At 37.5% G+C, this 26338-nt stretch overlaps 1 protein-coding gene across 1 annotated transcript in view; it reads right to left on the reverse strand.

Annotated features, from left to right (window-relative positions):
* SEMA4G (semaphorin 4G) overlaps nt 1-26338 on the reverse strand; it is a gene marked incomplete in the record, with an annotated part of 116304 nt that overhangs the window by 35153 nt on the left and 54813 nt on the right. The window contains 5 exon segments of the mRNA XM_072425092.1: nt 1855-1971; nt 2682-2775; nt 20439-20537; nt 21569-21631; nt 24725-24873. Of these exon segments, the coding sequence (XP_072281193.1) occupies nt 1855-1971; nt 2682-2775; nt 20439-20537; nt 21569-21631; nt 24725-24873 (522 nt within the window).

The raw sequence follows: 26338 nt of genomic DNA on the forward strand, positions 1-26338 counted from the left end.
TCCTGCCTAAGCAAGCATTCTTCTGAAAGCTGGAGGTGCAAGGTTGGTAACTTTTCCATTTCTTCTACAACTGTTTTCTGAGGATTGAAATTTAAGTCTTTATTTGGGTGGTGAAAGGTTGTAAAAAAAGTTTACTTAAAATGTCAGATGTTTATGTAGTGAAGTTCACCCATTTTTTTGTTTTACCGGTCTTTTAAACATCATTTCTGAAAAGTATTGCACCTAATCTCAAATCCACAAAATCCCATCAGCATAAAAATTCTACACTTCTATAATCTAAGGAGTGATTTATTGCGCATTGATCTCAAGGTGTGTGGAGACCAGCTTTAGGGAAGTTTGTGATTTTATTACTTTTTTAATTGTTTACCATCCAGTTCTGAGATTTACACAGCACTGTTTGGCTTCGAACGAGACCCAGAAGTACAATTCTTGTTAACACATGGCACCACAGTACACCTCCTTCCTCTCCATTGTCATGGTGTACTAGGAAATGTATAAGGCTCATATAAAGTCAAATTCGTGTACTTATGCTGCTCACATATTGAACATAAATGTAGTGGTGTATTAAAGAACACAGTGCTGCATTAATCTGCACCGTCTCTATCTGCCTGGGGTAAAGCTTTAGGTCTAGAGGCCCATATCAATCTGCTTGCCATGTTGTGACATGCCAGCCTGTTCCACTAACCCCTTGTTTACTGCATGTCATAACACAGGATGCCAGAGAACGAGCAGAAGGCATTTTATACTTCTGCCATAAATTATTTATGCCGCTGTTCCCTCAGCATAAAATAATCACTTGGGCACATGCATACAGGTTAGAAAACAGAACAGAACTTATTTATATAAAAAGAAAATACTGTGAGCCGATTAGAACCTTGGCGTTTATGAGTGGCAGCTGACGGTTGGCAGAGGCAGATACAATAATGTAAAGATAACTTGTCAAGCCCACGTAACTCAGACAACAAATGCTGAATATGTGAATAAGTGCTAACAGAGATTTTGTCAGAAGTTGTGGGAATGTCAACAGTAAACATTGCAGGGGCAGTGAAAATCTGCTGACATAAAATAGAGGAGCAGAGTGATTGTATGCCATCAAATAACCGGCAATGAAAAAACAGGCCTCCTGAGAATTGCCAGCACAGTGCACTTGGAGTGGAGATGAAAGATTTATATTGACAAAAAATACAGTGGAATATATATATGCTTTAAACAGGCCAGTCCACCAAAAATGATTTATTAGTCATAAGTGGAGCCTGGTGGACTCAATCAGCCCCTGGCTTGTAAACTTTTCAACACCCCAACAACAAGATCTCTCTACCAAAAACTAAAATATCGATGTACTGAACTTTACCCTTAGAAAATATTACTAAGCACTATTTTTAATGTCACCAATAAACCTAAATACAATTACAACTACATTTAAAAAGATATTAAGCAAGAAGAAAAATGGAGGCTGCCATAGCTGACCAACTTCTGTAAATGTTTGTTGTCTGTCTGCATACTTGCTCCAGATCAGTGCCTTGGGAAATAATGGTAGTGGGTCAACATATCTAATCAGCTGGCTTAGAACAAAAACAAAAAAAACTACAAAAATATATTCACCTGTCAAAAATATTTAAATACATTCTATTTTTTAGCCCATATTAACCACCTGAGCGTTACACTGATTTCTAGATTTCTGTTCCAAAAGCGTCGGGGGTTAAGTTATGGATAATATCTACCAAACCACTATTTCCTATAAGCACTGTTGCTGAAAGGATACTTGCTTGGGAGACATAAAACAGCCTTTTCACCCTCTGGCTTATATTTCTTTTATACATTTCTTTTATTTTATATTTACAAATCATATCTTACCATTCAGCCACAGAAGAGGTGATGCTTCGGTTTTCAATGTATGCAGCACTGAAACATTTTTCCGTATATCCGGTGCGCTGTAGAAGCCATAGCCCGATGCCGTATACAGAACCCCATCTAAAAGAGACCATGGAATACATCACTTTGGGGCCTCTTTAGGAATGTGGGTAGGAAAAAATAAAAAAGAGCATTGTATTTCTGTGAACAATTTTGTAATTTGAGATAAATCTAGATATCTTTGCCTATAGAGAATCAATGGGGGAACCAGTTGTAATTCAAGGCTCCAAAATGAAAATGGGTTCATGATCGGTGATGAATCTGTAAAACAGACTATATTAATGAAGCATTTAACGTCATTCAACATGACTCTTACGAGGGTCTGGCTGTTTAGGCTGATCTTTGGAGTTTATGATTTACATGTTTAACCAATTGAAGTGCACCTTGTCACTAGTGGAGTTTTTGTAACTTACTGAAAAATCTCCATAAACTTATCCTTCCCCGATTTTTTATTAGGCTGAATGGGTGATGCTCTTATTGTCAGATAAATTACAATAAAATGCAGCAACACTTCATGTTACAACCAAGGTATAATTCCTAACATTATGTATAGCCAAAACTTACAGCAAAAAATACACAAAACACTATACAATCTCTTAAATAGACTCAGATTACCTAAATACACTATGGCATATAGCTTCCCTGTCCATAGCAGTACTTAAACTCCTAGCATGGAAAATAAATTCAAGACATATATAAATGTGTGTGTAGGTTACATATTTAGCATAGTACATGCTTGTTGTGTGCAGCTTACAAGTAATGGGTCTCACCTATAAGAAATCCAGTGTACCCTATAACTGGATCAAATGGGCACTTCTCTCTTCCATCTTCACACGTTAACGGCAACACAAATGTCTTGACATCCTGAAGATAAATAAACAAAATACATTTATTTAGAAGATCTCTAGAATTAAAATCAATGGCATCTAAAAATCTTCACACTGCCATGAGGTTCCAGTGAGGTTACACAAATTCGTTCCAGCAGTTTACTTGGGACGACTAGGGACCATAGATGGACTTAAAATTAAAGAAGTATTAATACATTTCTAGACATTCCAGTTGTTTTCTTTCAAAACTTGTCCATTCAAAGATCTACTTTGCAAATGATAACTCTGCTAAAAAGTCTTGCCTTTGGTTGAAAAAGGTCTGTCTTTTGCATTTGTTTGAAGTATCCCTTGTATTTATACAGTCTGTGTTCTGGTTAGAATAGAACCGGGCATTATGTACAACTCTACCTTAGTACATTTGCCTATAGTGAGCCCCCCTACCTTCCTGGACACTGCCCGCTAAATGGAATTCCTTACAAAAACAGAGGTCCACCAGCTATTAAACAACTATACAATTTTTTTTTTTGGAAACATAAATGTGGCCAGTGGGCAAATACGTGAGCTTATGTTACAGGTCCTTCTACGGTTCAGTCATCTAAGATACAAATTCATATCTATACTTAAAACCACTGCAGTGACAATTGCTTCCAAGTCATAATGACAAAATGATTAAAGCTCAATAACCATCCTGATTTTAAAAAGAACTTTAGTTTCAAGATTTTATTACACTTTGTGAAAATACAACATTATATGTCCACATTTTTAGAGCTGTGTCTAAAGATTCATTAACCAAATTACCAGCTGTGATCAGTGGGAAATTAAACTGTAAAAGCATTTTGAGAAGTGTTAAAGAGTTGCTAATAATTGTACTGCGGCTAAAATAAAAAGGACTATAAATCACACAGCAAATAATTCCAGGAACAATTAATGAATAAATCGTATCATAGGCTACATTTAATTGTAGGATTATTGTGAAACTTCCATCCCCTCAGACTGCCTCCCCAATGCAGACTTTGGATTCCCAGCATATTTTTTGATCTTATGAAATGTTTTGCTCTTTGACCAAATGACACATTAGGCAATGCTGGCATGTGTACCGGAGTTTACAGAGCAACTAAACAATTCTGCAATGTGTGACATAGAGCAGGCCACGGGGGATTTTGTTCTGTACAACATTAAAAATGTGATACAGAGCCATAGTTTCAAGTGAAGAAATATTCTAGCGATTCCAAAGCCGAGGACCCCACGTGAACATCGAAGGACTGAGCAAATAGAATTTTTAGGACACATTTAAAACTCAAGCTTTTTCTCTCAACGTTCTCTCCTGCTATAACCTATGAACATTAACATCTCATGGATGAATGGAGAACAAAACATCCTTCTGTTGTCATGTATGACGGTTTTGGTTACCATCACAGACAAATCTCTCATAATTCCAGCTCTTGTTTGACCTTTCACTATTTCAGTGTTCTTGCTTTACTTCTGCATTCTACTCTATGATTACAGAGCTCCTATAAGGAGTTTGATTAGGGTTAAATCAAAGGGGGTTGTCACAGCATTAATATTATTTACTTAAGATTTTTGTGTAAAAGCAACTTAATCTCAATAAATTGAGTTTATTATAAAAGTTTTTACAGAGTTTTTATAGTGTGGTAGTGGTTTGGAATTTTTGCAACCTGTATCCACTTTAGAAAGATTAGGGCTACGTACACACGTTCAATAATTATCGCTATAAAATGAACGATCAACGATTATTTCCGATTATTTTGAACAATCTGATTGTGCACAATTCTGTACATGTTGTAACGATACGATCATTCAAATATAATCCACCAATAATGTACTATATATAATATATATAATAATGTACAATAATATACTATATTAATGTGCAACCGTTAAAACGATGCAGGTAGTGACGTGTACTAGAGAAAGTGTACAGCAGAACCATCCACGATCACTGAACGACTGTACACAGAATAGATATCGAACGATTGTCGCCCAATTAGATCCACCGGGATGGTTGTTCGTCTCCAGTGACATTCCTCGTTCATCGGCGTCGCTGTGCACTTTTTTGTTGACGATTAACGGACGATCAGTCGTTAATCGTTCATTTTAGACGACAATTATTGCACGTGTGTACGTAGCCTTACTCTACCAGGACAGTGGGAGAAAAGCTCACAGGGAAAATGCTTAGTTTTAGGTTGTCGTCAAAACAGGGAAAAGATTGTGAAAGGAAAACCCACTGTTCTAATGAGAACCATAAAAGAAGAGATCACTCTCTTTTTGGGGAGATTTGAGACAAACTTTAGGCACAGTGTAGAGTTTGTATTAGATACAAATGTCAACATAATGGATGGATTGTTTTACAAGGCAGGTAAACAAATCAACACAAACTTCTCTCTGGTTGGGCAGTCCTTTCCAATGGTGCATATAATTATCAACGTGTGATTGTTTCCTGCTCATATAGAATCTGCGGCACATGCAAAATTACCTGGTAGGCTGGACCTGGTAGTGATATTGAAGTGGTTATAATTTAAAAGCTAAAGCTGGTTTCCTAACACTGGCTGGGATGATCAAGAAGAACCATTACTATCATGAGGTAATGCTCAATGAAATGGCATTCTAGTAATAATTAATAGGTGTATCTTGTCCTTTGCAATAAACCAAAAAAAACTAAAATTTAAATCTGTACTTCTTTCATATGCGAAATGGAAACTGAACTGAGGTAATTTATGGGCTTTAAAAATACTTGCGTCATTGAAACAAATAAAAAAAAAGTTTACAACTAGTATGTGAACACTGCACAATTCTAAAAGAGTTAACAGAAACCACTTTATATTCACTTCTCCAATTTATGCCGAGCTAATGACCACATGAAGTTCTTACCAGAGATGTGATCATAAGAACAAAGCAGGCACGCTGAATCGAATTCAAAGGACCAACTGAACCAAAGATAAATTGGACCGGAGCAGAATTAGACCTATCCAGTCATGTTTTGTTTTTGTGTTTTTATTACAACACTAATGTTAAGTTAAAGTTTATCCTTGTTAAAGGGGACAAAAAAAAATCAGAAAAATAATGAAAGCAAGTACATGTCAGTTTGGGGCCCTATTAAACTGAAATGTAAGCCATGAACCACAAAAAGAGGGCATTAAGGTAAAATTCAACCATAAAACATTTGTTACAGACCATCAAGTTTCCATCTAAAACAAAATGAAATCATCAACACAAAAACATCCTTTGCCGATTCAGTAATATATACCTAGAACTGCTAACAAAATTCCATTTTTTTTAGCAAACCACTTAACCAATGTTGCTGACAGCATGTCATGGTATTTGATGTGTCAGGATTCAGTTCCACAAACTTCAGTGGTCAAAGAATTGTGATTCTAGTAAAAGTTTCTTCCAGAATGAAGTATTTCATTTAAAGTTACTACTATACAGGGAAAAAAATTATATTCAAGAATATTCAAGAAATAAAAAAAAAATCACTGAATGTCATATATTTTTGAAAAACCATGAACAAAGAGCGGTGACATTAAGGCATTTGTCACATGGTCAATTTTTGGATTGCTGGCACTGGCAGGAAGACAGTAGCTCATTTCTCCATACACCATCTAATAAACACTGATTGATTTTTGCAAATCTGCAAATCTAATAAATTAATGTCACTCTCAGACAAACTTCAATTTTTTCATCACCTTTAAGTAATTTGTAAGTGTCAGATTACCAGGGTGGAATAAACCGGAGAGATTTTTTTAAGACAAACTAAACCTAAAAACAAAAAATGTAATACAGTACAGCTCATCAATCCCTAGGTGAACCTGGATGATCAAGCAACCCTGGAATGGATTTCTTAAAAGTCATTTGCTATTTGTTGTCAAATGTTTTCAATCCTGAACCTGATCCATTCCAGGTTTGTTGGATAACCCGTGGTAGTCTATCTTTTCCAGTCTTGGAGAGTTTTAAATAAATCAGGCCCCTTGCCTCTTCCTGCAAGCTTAACAAGGCAGAAGGGCATGTTTGAAGTCCAGCCTTGGTGGCAGCGATTCTTCCTCCATGGAGACAGTGGAACAATAAATTTAGCCACCGGAGGGGGGTTATTTGAAAAAAAAAAAAAGATGTGAATAAATAAATAAATAAATAAATGTAATGCAGTCACCACATTTCAGGGCTGAGAAACTGCAGCTTAATACATTTTTATTTTTAGGTTTAGATACTCTTTACAATAGAGACAGAAGTGCCTTAGACCAATATAACGACATGTGTCTGTAAACAGTGTATTAAGAAAAATAGCACCAACCAATGGAATAGTAATGAAGAATGCAAGTATGGATGTGTCCAATGCGTATGGAGCTGAATCAGGAGGCTGGCACCTAAGGTCCAGGGACACACACAAGGTGCAAACTGTTAAGGCTTTTAACTACAAAAACCATTGCTAATCTATATATATTTTTTCTTCATGTGAATCAGTAGTATCAGGATTAAGACAAAAAGGTTTCACTTTACACCTATATTTATATCTAATATATCTAGAAGAAAATTAGTAGAGCGCAGAGTTGTAACACAGTTAATGCAGCAGAAGCTTAGTTATATGCCATCTGCTCATATATCTGATTAATGTGTTCCTCAATAATACACAAGAAGCTTCCAGTGAATGGTACTGAGGCTGAACACTGCATAGTTCTGACAATACTCTGAAAAGCTTTGTCTTTATACCCCAGGTAACAATAGAATCCTTATAGCATCCTCAGACTTAGAAGAATAATATAACCAGACAACCAGTAAATAGCCATTAGAGAAGATAAATGACCAGCATGGACATGCGGCTGGCAGAATGCTTATTTCTATCCATAGTATAATAGGCACATCTCTAAATAAAATGTAAAAGCAATGTGCTGGCTGACAACAGCGTATAATTTGTATTAATTGTGAAGATAGGCATAGATGAATTATTTGTATGCAGTTTCCAATTTTACGCTTCAGAATGCGTTTGAAAATGTAGTGGAATGAAAAAAAAAAACGCTACTTGAAAATGATTTGAGGGGGTATGGGTATAGAAGGGTATGATTTAATGTATCAGCTGCTCTCCACTGCATTTTTGCACCCTGGCAGATCCAAAGGATGGATTTAGAACACACATACAGACAGAAAACAAGGTCACTTTAAAAAACAATGGTCTCCTTGCTTAAAAATAGGGAAGGGTCTGTGATAGCTTTAAAAATTCAGGAAAAAAAAGCCTACCCATTCTTTTCTAGGGGAACAGAGTTGCTTTGTTAGTACGGGGCTGCTTATGAGGCAGGCTATGCAACCATATTTGTTATTGATCACATAGTATAGTACTGCTGAGAAGGCCGTGAATAGTTTAATAAATGCGCAGCATCATTCTCATACAAATCAAACAGACTCCAACTGTAATTTTTATTATAATATAGGTTTGAAAAAATAAAAAATATTCTACTGTCTGATCAGCAGTGGTAGATAAAAAACACTCATATTTCAAAGCTTTATTGTAAAAAATATATGATCTAAGGCTTCATTATATAAAGCTAGAACCTCTATGTAGTCATTTGTTGTCATCTTTTAAACGAAAAATATTCTCATGAACCAATTGAAAACCTGACCATAATGCCGGGCTGCGGTGTGCAAGACATTAATGCATCATTATGGACATATGTAACCATAGAGATCTCTCCATGCGGCTCCCTGACTCTCATTATTATGATCATGTAAAATAAAGACTGATGGATATTGCACGTCACTATCTAGTTTGTGTATAAAAAATAGCTTAGGGCTTGGATGTGTCCCAGTTCTCCCCACTACGGACGTTGCTGCTTAGCAAAAATAACATGGAATCCTTACGTTACAAAAATAAGGATTCCTGTTGGAGTTTTGTTTAGATAAGAAAAAATATGAATGACTCTAAAGCTGCGTACACACTGCCAATTTTTGTCGTTGGAAAGGATCTTTCACGATCCTTTCCAACAACAAGGGAGTGCGCGATGCATGAACGGTGCTGTACATACAGCACCGTTCATGCTCTATGGAGAGGGGAGGGGGAGAGCGACGGAGCGGCACCCTGCTGCGCGCTCTCCCCTTCACTTTCATTACGATCGGCTGTCGTCCATCGTCCGTGGATCCGGCAGGTTGGTCGTCCGGACGATGGACGACACCGACTGTACACACGGCAGATTTTCGCCCGATAATTGGCCGATTCCGATTATTGGGCGATAAAAATCTGACGTGTGTACGTAGCTTTAAAGACACTACAGTATAATCTATAACAATGGTGGTCAATCTCCCTGATAACAAAGGAATAATGTCCAGCCCCTGATAACACAACAGGGCCACACAATACTTTTATTAGATACTTTTATTGACACAAAGGTGCAGACATTCTATACCTGATAACACATTACATGAGACTGCTAGAAGTCACTGCTAATATTGAGATATAGGGAAAACAGAATTTTGACTGCAAGGACCCAGCAGGTCCACACAGAGACTGACCAAGAGCCACAAGTTGGGCACCTGCGCTTCACAATATTAGGCTGGTACATTAGAAATATAGTAGGATCACCACATAACAATTTCCACTAGTAATGCAGACTAACTGCTACATTAAATTTGATCTAGAGTCAGATCTCCAAAACAGTGGAGATATCTCTAAAGCATTGTTGCCCACACTTTTTTGGCTTGTGAGCTACTTTTTAAATGACCAAGTCAAAATGATCTACCAACAATAAAAATGCTAAACATTAATTTATTTTTATGTATACAGAGTATACTTTATATTTAAAATTTATAATGTTAACTTGCATAACAGCATGAAAATGTATGGCACAATACAATTCTGTACATTTTTGGCCATTACCTTACTCCGATGACGTCTTAAACTGAATGGAATCAGCCAAAGTTGCATAGTTTGGACAGTAGTTGCTGGTAGCCAGCCTCAAACAGACTTCCAAATGTTTATCAGTCATGATGGAACGGTATTTGGACTTAATAACTCCTGTGCACGGTAGAGTTTATTTTGAAAGGCAGAGCTCTGCGATCTACTCGCGTTGGCTTTGCAATCTACTGGTTGATCGTGATCCACTTGTTTGGCACCCCTGCTCTAAAGAGTCATCTACCTTTAAAAATGAGTGGCTCAAACTTGATTACTAAAACACTAAATACACTATAGACCCCCAAAACAACATCACAGCAATGACCATTAGATGTAATGACCCCTATAGGAATGCAGGATGGAGTCCAATGTCTTGCTACAGGTTAATTTACTATTCACAACAATGCTCCTAACATAATCTTTGTAAAGAATACTGGTCTCTAGGAAGCCGGTTTATAACACAGTGAGACCATAGCAAAGGAACAAATCACTGACCATATTTTGTTTTGGTTTGGTTGGTTTTGGTTACAGAACTATGGAAAATGATTAAAAGTGTTCTATAGATTGTCAGATATCACATATATCCAATTACCCTTTTAGCTTTTGGACAATCAAACATCTCTTTCTAACAATAAATCCTATTTGTGTTCTGCATGGTTGCTGGTAAAGTTAGATTACATTTGTTTTGCATTTTTCTATTTCAGGACCCATTTGAAGTGAGATTTTCCAGTTCAACCTTCCTACTGATTAAATGAAAAGCTAAATGATGTACAACTTGTCATATTTTCTCTAAATGGTTGGCCCATTTACTCATGCTTTCTGAGCCACCCAACATTACATAGGGTAATGTGATGGGTAGCCTTACTAACCAGCATACATTCATACTTTCAGTCAGAGGTGCTTAAGAATGGGACTAAAATAGTATAGCAAATAAAAAAGCATATCAAGTGGCTTAGTCCACAAAATAAAAACTGTGAAAATATTAGAAACAGAAACAATACATGGATACTGTACTTTGTTTAGAATTTATTTACAATGTAGGAAAAAGTACACAAAAAAAGGTTAGATGTATGACTCAGACTATATGAATACATACACCAACGTAACAAGTTTTAAATGAGAAGAAAAACAATGGACTGTCACTTGAGAAGACTTTTATGTCATAGGATGAGAATACAATGACATATGAAACTTTCCTCACAGTGTGTGTTCATGGTGACCTCAAACACCTCCATAGGTCTGCTTCGAACCTCAAGAATATTAAAAACGCCTAAAGGTTCACTGCAGTCTATCCTGAAAAAGTTGTGCTTATATCAACAGGGAGGAAAACCTCCATATTTTACAGATAGATGTACCTATACCTTCCATTAAATTAATACTAGTGTGTTCTCTGATTCCTAGACTTCTCCATCATACTGATGTTAGGATGTTGGGGCAAGCACAGAATTCTGCTAGCAGCAGTCCATGTCAGAAGTAAATTATGAAAGACTAATGAATGTGGCTGGAATAGATTTAATAGATCATAAGTCAACTATGTCAACCTTTTGACTACTTTTGTGTCTGGCAATACTGCATAGCATTAGCACTTCACAAATTACAATATACACTTAAACTGAAGCATAGAAAAAATAATTTTGCCAAACTAAACGTGTAGTCTAAAACAGCTGAGTAAATTCTAGGTCTGGCTGGAAAAAAAAAGTACTATTGAGTGTATTTCAACTTTATATTTAACGGTTTGTCTGGAGTTAGGCTTTAGGTATATAAAATGTACAACATGAATAAAAGGTGATGGCTGAATGGCTGCAGTTGGTAAAAACCCTTGCACTCTTATTTTCACCCATACACCAAAAAGGGAGTATTTGACATGTTAAAACAACTAACATGTCTTTAATGGAGCATTCTCAACATCTAAAAAGTAAAAAGAATATATTTACAAGAAACCCTGAGATAAGAAGAGCAAAATTGACCTGTCACAGTCCTGCCTGTACCACCTATGGTTTATGTTTCCATCAACAGAACGAATGACAAGTTGGCTTTCTGCAAGTGGAGTTCCCGGGGCCTGTTCACTTTTGATGAGCACAGCAGGCTGCTTATCAGATGTAGGAACCTGCTGTAAACACAGATGTAACAAGATGCATTTCCTAGACAGAGCTCTGGCTCGATGTATAAACAAGTAGTTTTTTAAAATCTTAAAATGAAGAATATTTATTATCCTAAAAGCCCTGGAAGCCAAAATGCAGATATTCTGATCTCCAATGCGTGGGGCACTGCTTGGATGATGGATCAGAGCCAGCTTGTGGCACTCCCAGATCTAAGAGATGAGAATACCAACAATTACAAGGTAGTTTGTCACTAGAGCAGCCAAATAAGTAGGCTGTGTTGATGCACTTTAACTGCCAGAACCTTTTATGTGTAACTGGACTAAACTTTAAAAATAGGTTTAGCATATGTTCCCAGCAACAAAAAAAAACAAAAACTCTAAGCAAGTCCATGTATGTAGATCTGTTTCTTTAATTCATATGTGTAAATATCCATGAGAAAGCAAAGGGATCGGAGCTGAATGATTCATATATAAACATACATAAAAAAGGCCCATGTCTTCTATCATGTTCTGTCACCATTAGCATGAAATAACCCAGAATTTATATACAATAAAGAGAACACAAACCACTTGCTTGGATAGTATTAACACAGACATGCTAAATTTCTCTAAACACCCTGGAACTTACCCCACTCCCCATAAGCTACATTAATACATTATGTACATAGAGTTGCAGTTTAGACTTATGTGGCCCCACATCTGGCTGTGGCCTGCACCGGAAGAAGTCCTGCTTGTACTATTATATGATAAACAATTAAGATAAATAGTTCTCAGAATGACCGTGGTCTTATTAGGTCTCCTCTCTTAGCTGCAGTCATATTTTCTTTGAATATAAAAAGATAAATTACCATTCTGTATGACCAATTGGTCTCGAAAAAAAAAAAGAAACCATGTTGCATGATATTGCAAAACATTTTTTTATTATATTTATAAATCCTTTTTTAACTTCCCTTGCAGACCTAACCAATTAGAATAGGTTTTGTATTTCTTAGAATGTAAGCTCTTTTGTGTGGAGACTTCTCCTCCTCCTGTGTCAGTTTGTATCTGTCTGTCATTTGCAACCCCTATTTAACAAATACATCAACAATATGTTGGTATGTTATAAATACAGTTTATTTTTAATAATAATAATGCACAATAACATATAGCAACCAATAAAAATAGATTTTTCCTATTTGATATATTTTTTAGGAAGCTTCGATCTGTTATGTGCATTGAAGTAGAAACCACACATGCTTCATTATGAATAACTGGATGTGCCTTTAGCAATGCCGCAGTAACCACATATAATTACTACCTGCTATTAACAATAACCTCCAAATCTCAAGCACATATTAAAGTTAACCTCTGTTTAGTCCATTTAGCTAATTCCTGCCACCCCAGATCATCTGCTTGCAGCAGAACTCTTGTCTTGTAATGCTAACAAAGGGCTATAGACTCCATTTATGCAACAGACCTGGTGTTTGGTATCTGGCCCAGCACTGTCCTATGAATTAAACCATTCTCCTCTATAGCTGGAAGTAGTGGCCAAAAGACCAATATGTTTTACTCTCACTTGCAGCCTGATTTAATGTCACTTGAAGTTGTCTGTTTGTTCTGCCAGTCTAGGTATCTGCATTAGAATAAAGCCGCGATCCTTTCCAAGGATAAGAACCGCAAGATGCATGAACGAGTGTTGTACATACAGCACTGTTCTGCTCTATGGAGAGGGGAGGGGAAGAGCGACAGAGCGGCACCCTGCTGCCCGCTCTCCCCCTTCCCTTGCATTAGGATCGCTCATCGTTCATCGTCCGTGGATCCGCCAGGACGGATCCAAGGACTATGAACGACCTGGGCTGTACACACGCCAGATTCTCGCCCGATATCTGGCCGATGCCGATTATCGGGCGAGTAAAATTTGATGTGTGTACGTAGCTTAAGGCTCATAAGTATAGTAGGACTCAAAGCTATTTTCAAAATATATGGAGGGTGTCCAACCTGATGTAAGTCTCTGCTATCCTCATTGTCACTGCTCTTAGAATAGACAAATATAACCTTGCTTGTATGAGCTTCAGAGATTTTACATGAATATAAAAGTCAAGGTTTTTCATCATTTTTAACCATAGCCTTATGTGTTAAACCTTTTGCATTGATGAATATACAGAAAGATGACTCTCACTGGATGAAATCACTGTTCAACACGCAGAACAAAATTAGTGCTCAACCCAGAAATTTTTTTAAGCCGGGTGGGAAGAAATCGTAGGTGGGTGGCAGCCCATGTATTGTGACCAAACTCTTTAGTAACCACCCAAAAACAGCCAGGTGGGTGCTGAAAAGTGCCGGGTGGTGCACCCAGCTAAAAGGGCCTGGGGGGAAACCTGAAAATGATTCCTTTAGTGTACAGAAGCTAGTCCTTGTAGTAAGAAGATGTCACTTTAAAAGACAGGTAACATTGTTTTCTGAACCAGTGCTAGATTTATAGACTGATCGATCCTTCTGACTTCTAGGGAACACAGGAAACCACAGGAGGTCCTACAGATCTGACCATAGGAAAGGAGATGTGCAGATTCTTTGGCACAGTTAGCCACAGGTTGTTGGCACTAGTGCTAAGGGGGGTTTACCATGGAACATTGAGAAAATAAATGCTAACTGTGTTGACTAATTTGTCATGAAGTGTATATAAATATAAGTGGTTAGCTGGCTGCTTAGAAGAAAGCAGAGCTTATTAAATCAAAGTTTTCCTCCATGTACAAAACAATGTTTCCAAGCCCTTACTAACTTTTACTAACTCCACTGTTTGTCCAATTTTCTGGGATTATTCAACCCGCATCCTGTGAGATGTGCTGTCATAATATAAAATGCCAACCTATCCAGTAGAGGATTTTCTTTACCATGCCTTTTTTGGTGATTGTGGTGGGGTGTTAGCAGATGTGCCTAAATGCATGATTCATTACAGCATATATATACAAAAATATATAGATGCCCAACCCAAGTCACACATCACAAGTCCATCCAGTTCAAACCAACATAATTGTCCAACAAGAACAAAGAACACTCCATGCACAATTACTCTTTAGATATTTCCTGCCCCTTGCAAAGTGCTGGTGGTATGCAGCTTCACCTTTTCTTTCTCACAATGCCCATTGACCTTTTTTCTTCGGATGGGTATTATTTTGAGTTCTGTATAAACTACTGTGAATCACCACAACTTGGGGGAATATGGATACAAGCAATGCAAAAAGAAAGCAATGGCACATACAAACACCAAAGACATTTTCTAGACAAACAGTCTGGAGGCAGACATCCCTCAGCTAATCTCACATCACACTCTAGCCATGCTTGGCTGGTTCCGTCACATTCCTACACTGCCCCGGTGTAGCACTCTTATTAATGCCGACAGTTTTAAAGGGCTAACGGTCATGTGAACTACGAAACACCAAGAAAAACATGGTATCTGAGTCTCTCTCACTGCACACAAGAAGCCTACAACGTTCCTCAGTGACCCCCAGGCCATGCTTTGAACTGACACACCAAATATTCATTGCAACTTCAAGGTGCAGCTCTACATGGGAATGCTGAGAAATATATTTAACTTTGACTAGGAAAAACAGACTCACGCAAGGCTGTCTGTCAAAATTCTAGTACCTAAAATCATGAAAATTAGCTTTCAACCTTGTTTATTCTTGTAAGGTAATATTATTTTTAAACTCAAGCACTAAAATCCTATAAAAGCTTTAATATGTGTCAATCTAACAACTGTTTTCAGTCCTCTGCTTTCATTAAAATAATTTATGGTGCTCTTGCTATGAAGGTTCTTGTTTAGATGGTACCTGTCTCCTGGTGAAGACTTAATGTGGCTGTGAAAACACATATTGCGATGTAACAATCGTTGTTGTTACTGTCACGGTGCCAGTACCGGGTAATAAAGTGCTGCTCATGGTGCATGTAGACTGGTAGTACCTTAGAAAGCTTGCTGGACAAGCAGCACTATAAAGGAAAAAAATAATGAAATATGGATCTCCCGAAAACTCAATGAGAGAATGCCTGCTTTTAATAATTATAATATTATCCATATTTATATAGTGCCGACATATTATGCATTCTTTACAAAGTTCATAGTCATGTCACTAATCATAAACATGAATAATTTAGCACATAAATGTTCGATTAGCACTAGACTTCTAAACCTCATGAAAATGTTTACCTCTTTTACATTCTATGCCAGACAAATGGTACCATGATCCACATCTGGTAGGAATGTCTGCTGATTAACAAACTTACTGGTAGGGAGTAGTTCACATTACCCAACAAATAACTGGGTCATCTGTGCCTGGATCCTCCAAGGCATGTCTTTGCCTTTGGGGAATTAAAAGTCATCTTAGGTACCTTTTGGATGCAGGTCCCTATCTGATTCCATTGTTTTGGAGTTATTGTTCCTTCTATACATATGAGGCTTGCTAAAGTACCGTATATACTCGAGTATAAATAAGTCGATCCGAGTATAAGTTGAGGTACCTATTTTTACCTTGGAAAACAGGAAAAATTAATTGACTTGAGTATAAGACGAGGGTGGGAAATGCTGCAGAAACCTTTTAACCTAATGCAGATAGTGTCCTGGCCTAGAGAGCTAACTTCTGAGCCTTCATGCACACTGCAACCCCTGGTCTGTGCAAACATAGCCTAATGTTTCTGCATGGCATTAGGTAAATCACTTGCTGACTATTTGTCTGTATTCGGCTTACATTACACACATTGCCCCTCTCTTTGGATGATTGTCTTTATAATGCGTTATCATTTCTTCTTTTATCATTTTTTATTATGCTTTTCACACACTAAATTCTATAGGCAGACCCCCTCCTAAAGGACTATACGGTACTTTCAGACACCATCCTCCACTGTACCTGCTGGGATGACTGCACTCCACACTGCCCTCTTGGCACACACTAAAGATGCGCTGAAACTCCAGACCATGCCATTCTCTGTTCCAGCCTTCCTACAGGGCGGTACAAGGTGCAGGCGGTCTTGATCACTGCCATGCAGCGGCGTCACGCTGTTCTGCATCCCGGTCTGAAGTCACACTGCCTGGGGTCCCGGGCTGAAGTCATGCTGTTGCAGGTCCCGGCAAAGTAATTCACCAGCAAGGTAAGGTAATTCACCAGCAATAGTCCTTAGGACGGGCAAAAGAAGGGCCGCACCCCTCCCCCCTTTCCAGCATGGCTTACCGGCAAGGTAATTCAGCTGTATCACAGCTCTGGGTCACCATGCTGGGAAGCCTGACTGGCTTATAGGTTGAAAGTTTAATGTACAGCGCTGCGTAATATGTTGGCGCTATATAAATCCTGTTTAATAATAATAAAAGTGACTTTTTTTTAGCACATTTTTGGTGCTGAAAAAGTCGACTTATACTCGGGTATATAGTCCATGGAATCGATTTGATAGAGGAGACTAGAGTCATTTTGACAGATTTGATGGCTTCTGATTATTACAGGCAGCTGGAGTGCTGATTATGCTAGAATTATTCATAACTAGACTACTTGCAATAGTAGGGTCATGGACACATTTTTTCTCCCTTTTTTTCCAGTTTTATATTTTTTTGTGATATATAACACTACATTTTCCATACTTTAATTGTAAATAATATATTGTTATAAATACATATTGTTTGTTTCAGAACTGATTACCCCAATGCTATCAAGTGCTTCTCTCCTGCAGGGGCATCAGCTAAAGTGAAAGCTGCAAAAAAATCTCCCTCTTCCAGCTCTGTTCCCTATATTGTACACTATATAGTAAATTCTCACTGGGAAAATGAGACTCATGATAGTAAAGATTGCTAGGAAACCTTCTATCCCTGGTAAATTTACACCTTGATAAAGTAACGGTCCCAAATAAACAGGCGAATGTCCTTATAATATATAAGCTAATATATAATTACTTTTTGAACTTCTTCTTTCTGATTACTATGCAACCACAAGCTTACAGGATGTCAACCTTTGTACTTCAAAGCAAAACCTCTATTTCTGTGACAGCATGTTTTACTGAAGAAAATGCTGACATCTTTCAGAAAGATGTCTGGCTGTATCCAATGCTTTCTCGGTTCAGTAATTCTGGACGATCAGGTATCGATTGAGATCAGTACTCCTCATATGTATACTTGAGTCAATTCATGGAATAAATGGTAGCCAGGCAAGATGCAAGAAAGATGTACATAATAGAGCCTGAGTGGTTTCCTATGATCATTTCGATGGTGCGAACTCTAGACTAAAGGTCATCAACCTTTTCATAATACCAACCACAATACCATACAAGAGACAGTCAAGACAGCACTCTTAACAGATAGTAATGATAATCATAAACCAAAGATTATCATTCTATACTTAGCTTATCTTTGACATACATGTCATTGCATTACACAGGAGTTTTGTAAAGTAGTTCACAATAATATATAAATATTATTATATATCTTTAGCCTTAAGTAAAATGTAATTTTACATAGGAGATATTTAGCTTTTTTAGAGGATTGAAGCCAAGAGGGAAGAAGACAATTGTTCTAAAATTGCAGAGCCAACCATACAAATGTAAATATGGGATATCTTGGTACCGGTCAGGGTATAAAGTTTATACTTCACATGTCGGCCTACAGCACAGCAGGAGATGCAATCATAGTATATAGATAAACGTCAGACCGCTGACTACTTACAAAATGAAGATGTTTGGGAATGCTGTCTACAAGCCACCCACCTCTAACTCCCCTAACCATTATTTACACTTTGCTCCCTTTATTTTGACTGTTTAACTATGGCTTTTAACATTTTCTCTTTCATTTATACAAGGCTGCTTTTGGCCATTTCAAACAAAGACAGGGCTGTGACTTAAGCACAGCCTGTTAAAATACTTTTAGTCTAAATCACAGGAAACTAAATAAAATTTAAATGGTGTAGAATATAGCCAAAAGTGAGCAAGCCAAGTGCACTGCTCACATAAATATTTACCCAAAGGTGTCAGGGGTCTATCAAAATGGAAATGTGTTTTACCTGAGGCCCTTCTGGGCTGATTTTTAACCAATACTAATACAATGTCAAATGTATGATGTCTTATCAGTACAAAGCAATTTTCAATCCAAGAGCCTGAACTCTTGATAAAAGATAAAAGAATTTGCAAAGTATTAACACCAGCTATATACACACCATAATGTAGTCCAATCCTAATAAGAAATGATAATTGTGGACTACATAGTCCATTAATTAGCTTAGCCACCCCAACAAAGTAGAAAAAGATCAGTCTATTTCCAAAAAATGACAGGATTCTCATCAACTGCAGAATCCATGTATGCGTCTGCATTGCACCAGCCTAGTCAACTTACTTCATGTTTTCACCCTCTCGGCTTTAGATTGTAAGCTCACAAGGTCAGGTGGGATAGGCTGTGAACTGTTAACGTATTGTAATATTACTATGGTCAGTATTCTACACTGTACAATGCTGTGGACAATGATAGTGCTTTACAAATTATAATAAAAATCCAGGTAATTCCCTACAGTCTCTAGGAAATGGGTATATTGATATTAAACATTATGTGTAACTAAATAAAAACCTAATTGTTCCACTTTTATATATTTTATGCATATATACCAGTTCTCTATTGTATGTATGTATGTATGTATGTATAAAAGAAACGTCATCCCATGTAATGTTAGGAGCACACTCACTATGCTATCAAATATATAGCCTACTTCTGTCCCAGTTTAGCAAGGTCACATGCCATGTTATTAGTATTAAAGTCATTCTATACCGCAGAATAAAAGTCATGTTGCTGTGGGCACAGCCTGAGGATACCCTATTGCACCTAGTGATGTAATTCAATTATACTGGGAATATATATATAGAGAGATGTGTGTGTGTCCTGTGTTTTTTCAGAGTCTATGACCTACAGCAAGATCATCAGAAACCTAGATAGGAGCAGGAATAACACGTGGAGCATTGAGCAAAGACATCATCAAAAACAGATTAGGCAACATCCAGAATTGGTTGTACAACCTGTCGTTGCTTTTTTGATATTGCTGATAAAGACCGACATATGTCCCAAGATGACTGACACAATTTAGTACAAATAATGCAGGAAAGGTATCATATCTTGCACACTGTCACAATTACAAAAATATGCTAATGTTTTCCTTTTATTAATGACAAATGCAAAAATCCAGAGGTTATGTGAAAGGTTAATGCAGAAAAACACTTTTGAAGGTCCAAATGAGGGACAGGAGGAAACTTTAGATAGGTGAAGTCCAGCTTTAATGTTTGGTTCTAATAAAGGTGGTTCTAATATCTTACAGCATATGAGCTTCCATGATGACCATATAGTTGAAAATGTTGCTGCTTTTGTGCACAAACATATTCTTATTTCATGTGACCAAGTGATAAAAATGGAATAAAAATAATTTAAGCTTTTTTCAGTGGCAATAAAGTGGTTTCGTTTTCCACCTCAGTATTGTTCATTTGGCTACTGGAAACTGGAAAATTACTGTGCCACAAAATTGCTTTGTGTATTGCCAGCACTTCCAATGAGGTTAGTATTTTTTTTTGGAAAACTGCTAATCTTCTTATAAACTCAACGGATGTGTCCTACTTATACACAGTGAAGAAGTCACCTTTCAAATACGTTTAGTTCTTGAAACAGATGATAATCCATTCTCAAAGGAATAGCAGATAAACAGAAAGGTTAATGTGTACTTACAATGTAGCAGCACTGTGGAGCAAAGGCATGCGTCCCACAGACATACAGGTGGGTTTCATTAAATCTCTGCAAGAGCCTTATATGGTTGAAGCACTCAGTCTGCAGGCAGAAGAAAAGTGAAATTATGTTCTAACACCGGAGCACTAAATTCTGCTAAAGAGACAAACTAATCTTACATTAAACAGTGACTAGCTCACACAGCGGCATGAACGCATGATTCACAGAGATGTACAGTCCATGTGGACAGACATTTAGGCTTGCAGTTCTTAAATATAATATGGTGAAAATAAGCAGGATAGACCATTAAAAAGGGCAAGATCTGATCAAAAGAATATATATAATTAAGATTACTGTTTTAAAGATCAAACAAAACTATGTCATCAACTATTTCAATTCAAACAATTGTCGGGAAAAGGAGAACAACGCTCAGGCACTGGAAGCAGTCAGTGTAGGAACTCATACAAGCCATTTTATTACATTTTTATTGGTAGGTCCAAGGCTACATACACACATCAGATGATTCTCGTCCGATAATCCCCTCAGGGCTGATATTGGACAAGAATCTGGCGTGTACAGCGCTCGTCATCCTCCGTTTTAATGACCATCCACAGACAAGCGATCGTATTGAAAGTGAAGGGGAGAGAGCAAAGTGGGGTGCTACTCCGTCATTCTCCCCCTCCCCTCTCCACTGAGCAAAACGGTGCTGTACGTACAGTGCTCGTTCATGCATCGTGCAGTCATTTGTCGTTTGGAAAGGAATGTGAAAGATCCTTTACAACGATAATAATTGCACGTGTGTATGTAGCCTAAAGGTGGTCTCACTATTAGATTGTGTGTTACATGGTGCTAAAGTTAGGCTTTGAACATGCTAAAAGAGCAGCAGAATCTACTCCTAGTAATATCAGGTAGATAAATTAGTTAAAAATGGAATATTTGGGTAAAAACTTGGAAGTAATACACTAATATTACCAAAGTAAATAAAAACAGGCAGAAACATGCAAGGCTGAATGACTGAGTGAATAGAATATCTGGCATTGCCAATGACATACCTTCCATCTATACTTGGGCGTGCCTAAAGGTTTTGTTTATACAAAATACAAACAAAGATAACAAAAGAAGAAGAGCAGTACCTGAGTATTTTTGCCTTTGTTGTGACATTTTTTGGTCTCTTCAGCGGTGACTTCCCAATTAATCTAAAAAAAAAATTTAAACAGTGATCAACAAGACATAGACAGGCATACATAAAGTGCATGGTACGTTTTACCACCACTCACAAAGAAGTTGTGTTCTACCAATACATTAAGTTGGTATATGTAAAAGACCCAACTATTAAAGTTACTACATCCAAAATATGCTAGAGACTCCAATCATATGCCAGCTTTACATATTACTATGGGATCATAGTGATAAGATATCCACAAAGCAATGTGGATTCTGCTAACCACAAGAATGTAAATAAAACATGGCCATATCATGTCTTTTCTTACCAGAATTTGACATTCTTATGCAAAAAAAAGCCTGTCTGCTCCCTGATTGTTCTTCCACTTTAGAGGCCCATTTACACTTATCTTATGCAATATGTTACAGTAAAGCATGTTCATATATGTAGCATTTTTTATTCTAAATGCCACACTATTGCACCAAGCCTAGGAAAGGTAATGCACCACTAATATAGTATGCTGCATGTCTGTTCTGGCAAATTGGCAGCCTGTCCAGAAATATTAGGCTGTTTTATAGCAACGCACATTGCGGTCTATGTGTTCTCATTGGGGATATTTACCGTCACTTCTTGTTTCAGTGACACAAGATGAAGAAATGAGCGGGTGAAGGTGTCATCAGGATAAAAAGACACAGAGCACAATAAAAACATATAAATATTTCTGTTTTTTGATGATATCCTATCACTTCCTGTCCTTGTGCCAAACTATCAATAGGACAGGGAAAGAGGATAAATCTCCTCAAAGTGGTTACAGACACCAATACAAACTGGATGAGATGTCTTAACCTATTCCTGCTCTGCACAAATAAAAAAAGAACAAAAAGAAAACAGTTGTTTCACAAATTCATTCGCTCAAGCTAAAATATTCACACACAAAAGAACAAGACAGATGAATGACTTAACCCTTCTTTGATATCTCAATCTGAAGATTCAATCAGACAATCCAAAACCCAATGCATGCAGCACTTTGTCCCTAACTTGTTTTGTGCTGGGATGCCTTTGTCACATATTGAATGGTTGTTTATAAAAAAAAAAAACACATAGCGTATACATACAGCAAAATAGTAACACAACAGTTTAAACCCTATAATTTAAAGACAATAAAGAAAGTGACCTAAACCTATTAACAATTTCCCTCTAAGAACTGCAAAAATAAAATGCACATTAAAAGAAAGCTGCAATATTGTCTTTCTACAGAATGAAAAATGCAACAATTTGTTATGCTAAAAATAAATAAAAATCCAACACACATTATCCCTTTGTTTTACACAGCCTTATGTCATTTCCTGGCATCTATAAACTATGTACTAGGCCATGCTGATTCACATTGTAAACAGTTTATCTGTTAAAATATTGCCTTGGTAAATGACTTCAAGAACATCGCACTAATTTACATTGAGAGAGCCCTCTTCTGTATACAGTGAGAGAAACCAATAAGAGCAGCTAAATGAACTGCAGTGGCATGAGTCAGCTGACACGCTATGTGACTTGGCACAGAAAATCCAGAGATGACTTTTCTTCTGCCCTGAGGACATAAGGAGTGTCTGAAGATCACTGTCTTAGTCACCAACATGCTGGGGTCAAGAATCAAATAAGTTATTACAGCTGTCAAACATTAAATATCTTGCTGACAACACTGATGATTCACCAATCTGCTTAAGGCTCTAGTCATTTTACAAACTACACTGCTGCTACTACACCTAAATTTCTAATTTTTTTTTTCAATTTCAAGTAAATCAGTGGCTTATCTGGAATGATAAGCCACAGAGGCCCTTGTCCTTACCTAAATTAAAAGGTGCATGAAAATTAAAGTTGTTATTCAGAATAGAAATGCCTATTCCCTACCAGCATGCTGCATAATGGGACCCTTGCAGTAGAGGAGGAAGCAGTGGTCTCATTGCAGACGTATGACATACCTCTTACTAAGGCAGAACTTATGCAAAGATCATGTTCCCTGCGAATTGAAGAGCTCTAGAACCAACTCATACAGGGGCTGTTGGACCTCTTTAAAGAGACTACTGATTGTAAGCTCTTCAGGGCAGGGTCCTCTCTTCTTCCTGTGTCACTGTCTGTATCTGTCTGTCATTTGCAACCCCTTATTTAATGTGCAGTGGTGTGTAATATGTTGGCACTGTATAAATCCTGTTTCTTAATAATATTAAAAATAATAATAATATTAATAAATAATTACTGTTTTCCCACAAAAAATCAATCAAGAATAGGGGGAACCTGCAACCTGTAATGCCCAGTCTTTCCTTGGGCAAACTGGGAATATAAAGTAAGATTATTAAGTGTAATAGTAAGCCAAGAGAAAAGCGGTGCAGGAGAATTTTTTTTGCTGCATAATGGCAGGAAACAGGCTTTTCTGTCTGTTGCTGCTCTGCTGTGGCGGTTTGTTAAAGAAAATGAATTGTAAGAAATTACACACCTTTTACATTGATATACTTGGAATTTGTTAAGCCAATACAAATTGAAAATTCGATTTGGCTTTAAACCAATAGAAATGCATGAAAAAGCATGTCAATGCATTTTACAAGATGCTTTTAAAAAATGCAGTTTCTGATGCAGTAAAAAATGTATGAATAGGGCATGAAATCAGGTTTAGTAAGTGAGAATAAAAAGAAAAGGTGTAGTTCAGCCTTAATACCTTCCCGTATCTCTATATTGGCTATAGAGAGTAATGGAGCCAATAGGGGTGCAAGAAACTTTGGTTTTATGTGGTCAATAAAAAGCCCTAGGCTTACTTTTAGCTGGAACAGATTATATTTATATATGTTACATGATTACCTTGAAACGTAAGCACACTTTTTGTATACTTCAGCATGATAAGCTGAAAAAGTGGATATGCCTCCTCAATACTCATACACATCATAACTTTACCTTAACTTGCTAGTTTACCCAAGAACAGACAGACCTTTTGCTTATCCTTCTCCATATTATAGCTTTCTTACTCTAACTGCAAGCCTATGTGATGACCCCACTACACAGCCCCCATACTACCTGCTAAATCACAAAGTTACCAGAAAAAACCCTTCTGTTGTTCTGAATATCAGACAATCTAACTTACAGTTCTGCGTGATCTGTGAGAAATATCCGTGGCATTAAGAGAAAAGATGGCGCCTCTCGCTCCCACAAAGATAATCCCATTTTCATCCTCTAACAGTAACGTGGTGTAATTCTTCACTTTATCATTAAATCGTTTGGCATCCAAAATTTCTGTGGAAAAGAACACATCACATGTTTAAAATAAGGCTTTGTAGATCAAACACAGGGAAAGCATTAACCAAAGACACAGCAGATTATTTGATCACCAACATCTTTGCGGTATGTTCCTCAAGAGAAATTATAAAGGACAACACGAGAAGTCCATACAAAGGTTTCTAAAGCCGCAATAGGGAGAAGCAGTATTAAAATAACCACTAAAAGTACAACATATGGCTTCTACGTGGAGAAAACAATTATATGGATTTTTAAACACATATTCTGTGATGTACAAATCACTTCAAATAGTTATTTATTTTAACAAATGTACTTCTAGAACAAAATCTACAATGGGATAAACCATAAACTCCAGCAAATGTTCTGACTGCATCAGGAACTCCAAAAACTAAGCTGAAACAAGCTGCTTGTCCAGGCTTTACCAGCTTGCTTTTAAACAATTCAAAATGGATGATGGTTTTTAGATTGTCACACATCCCCACAGGTCTAGGTGATCTATGCTCCCATTAGTTCCTATTGATCCCGGCTATGTCCTGACCATCCCTGATTGATGCCTGCCCCGACCTAGGCCTGTCTGACTACACTTCTGCTGATTGCTCTTGTACTTTGTCCAGCTCCATCCAGTTAGCTGTCACTAGCCACTGCGTGTATGGGGTCCCCAACAAAAAGCTGCCTCTTGAAGTCCATCACCTCTTGTGGGGTGCCCTTTGGAAGCTGGAGGCTGATACCTTAGACTCTGTGCCCTGTTCACGTCTCTGCCAAGATCTTCCTTTTAATGACAAATATAGGAAGTCAACAAACCTGAAGTACATAAAAGTTAGCTTAATGTACACAATTTTACTATTACAGTCCCAAATGATAATTTCAGGAAACACTCTGGTCCATGACGATTGGATAAGGATGCTTAAGCTGTGTACACACGTCCAATGGTTCTCGCCCGATAATCGTCTTAAGGCTGATATCCTACGAGAATCTGGCGTGTGTACAGCGCCGCCGTCCGAACAACCGTCCTGGCGGATCCATGGACGATCAAAGATCCTAATGGAAAGGAAGGGCGAGAGCGCGCAGCGGGGAGCCGTCGGCTTAGGCTTTACATGCTTGTTTCAGACACTGTTTCAGTCCTTTGCATGCCATCCCAATATTTTCCTAGAAGAGTTTATTAGGTGTAGCTGTGATGGTCCACACCTATGACCATCATCCTCATTGACCAATAGTAATTTAGAAAAGATTGGTGGGACTATATTAACAGAACATCCAAATCTTTGAAGTTTCCAGGGATATAAAAAGTATATAGCAGCCTTTGCTAAACATTTTTCCCTTGAGGAACGCTTGAAATCTTTTTCAGGTCTGGGGGAACCGCTACTAAAGCCATTTTACAAGTAAAGGAAGGATATAAAAGGCATATATGTCATAAGGTGATGACTAGATAAAGTTTGTAAACGACAGGTGTAAAAGGACACCT

This window comes from Pyxicephalus adspersus, chromosome 10, assembly GCF_032062135.1.
Source record: "Pyxicephalus adspersus chromosome 10, UCB_Pads_2.0, whole genome shotgun sequence".
Taxonomy (NCBI): domain Eukaryota; kingdom Metazoa; phylum Chordata; class Amphibia; order Anura; family Pyxicephalidae; genus Pyxicephalus; species Pyxicephalus adspersus.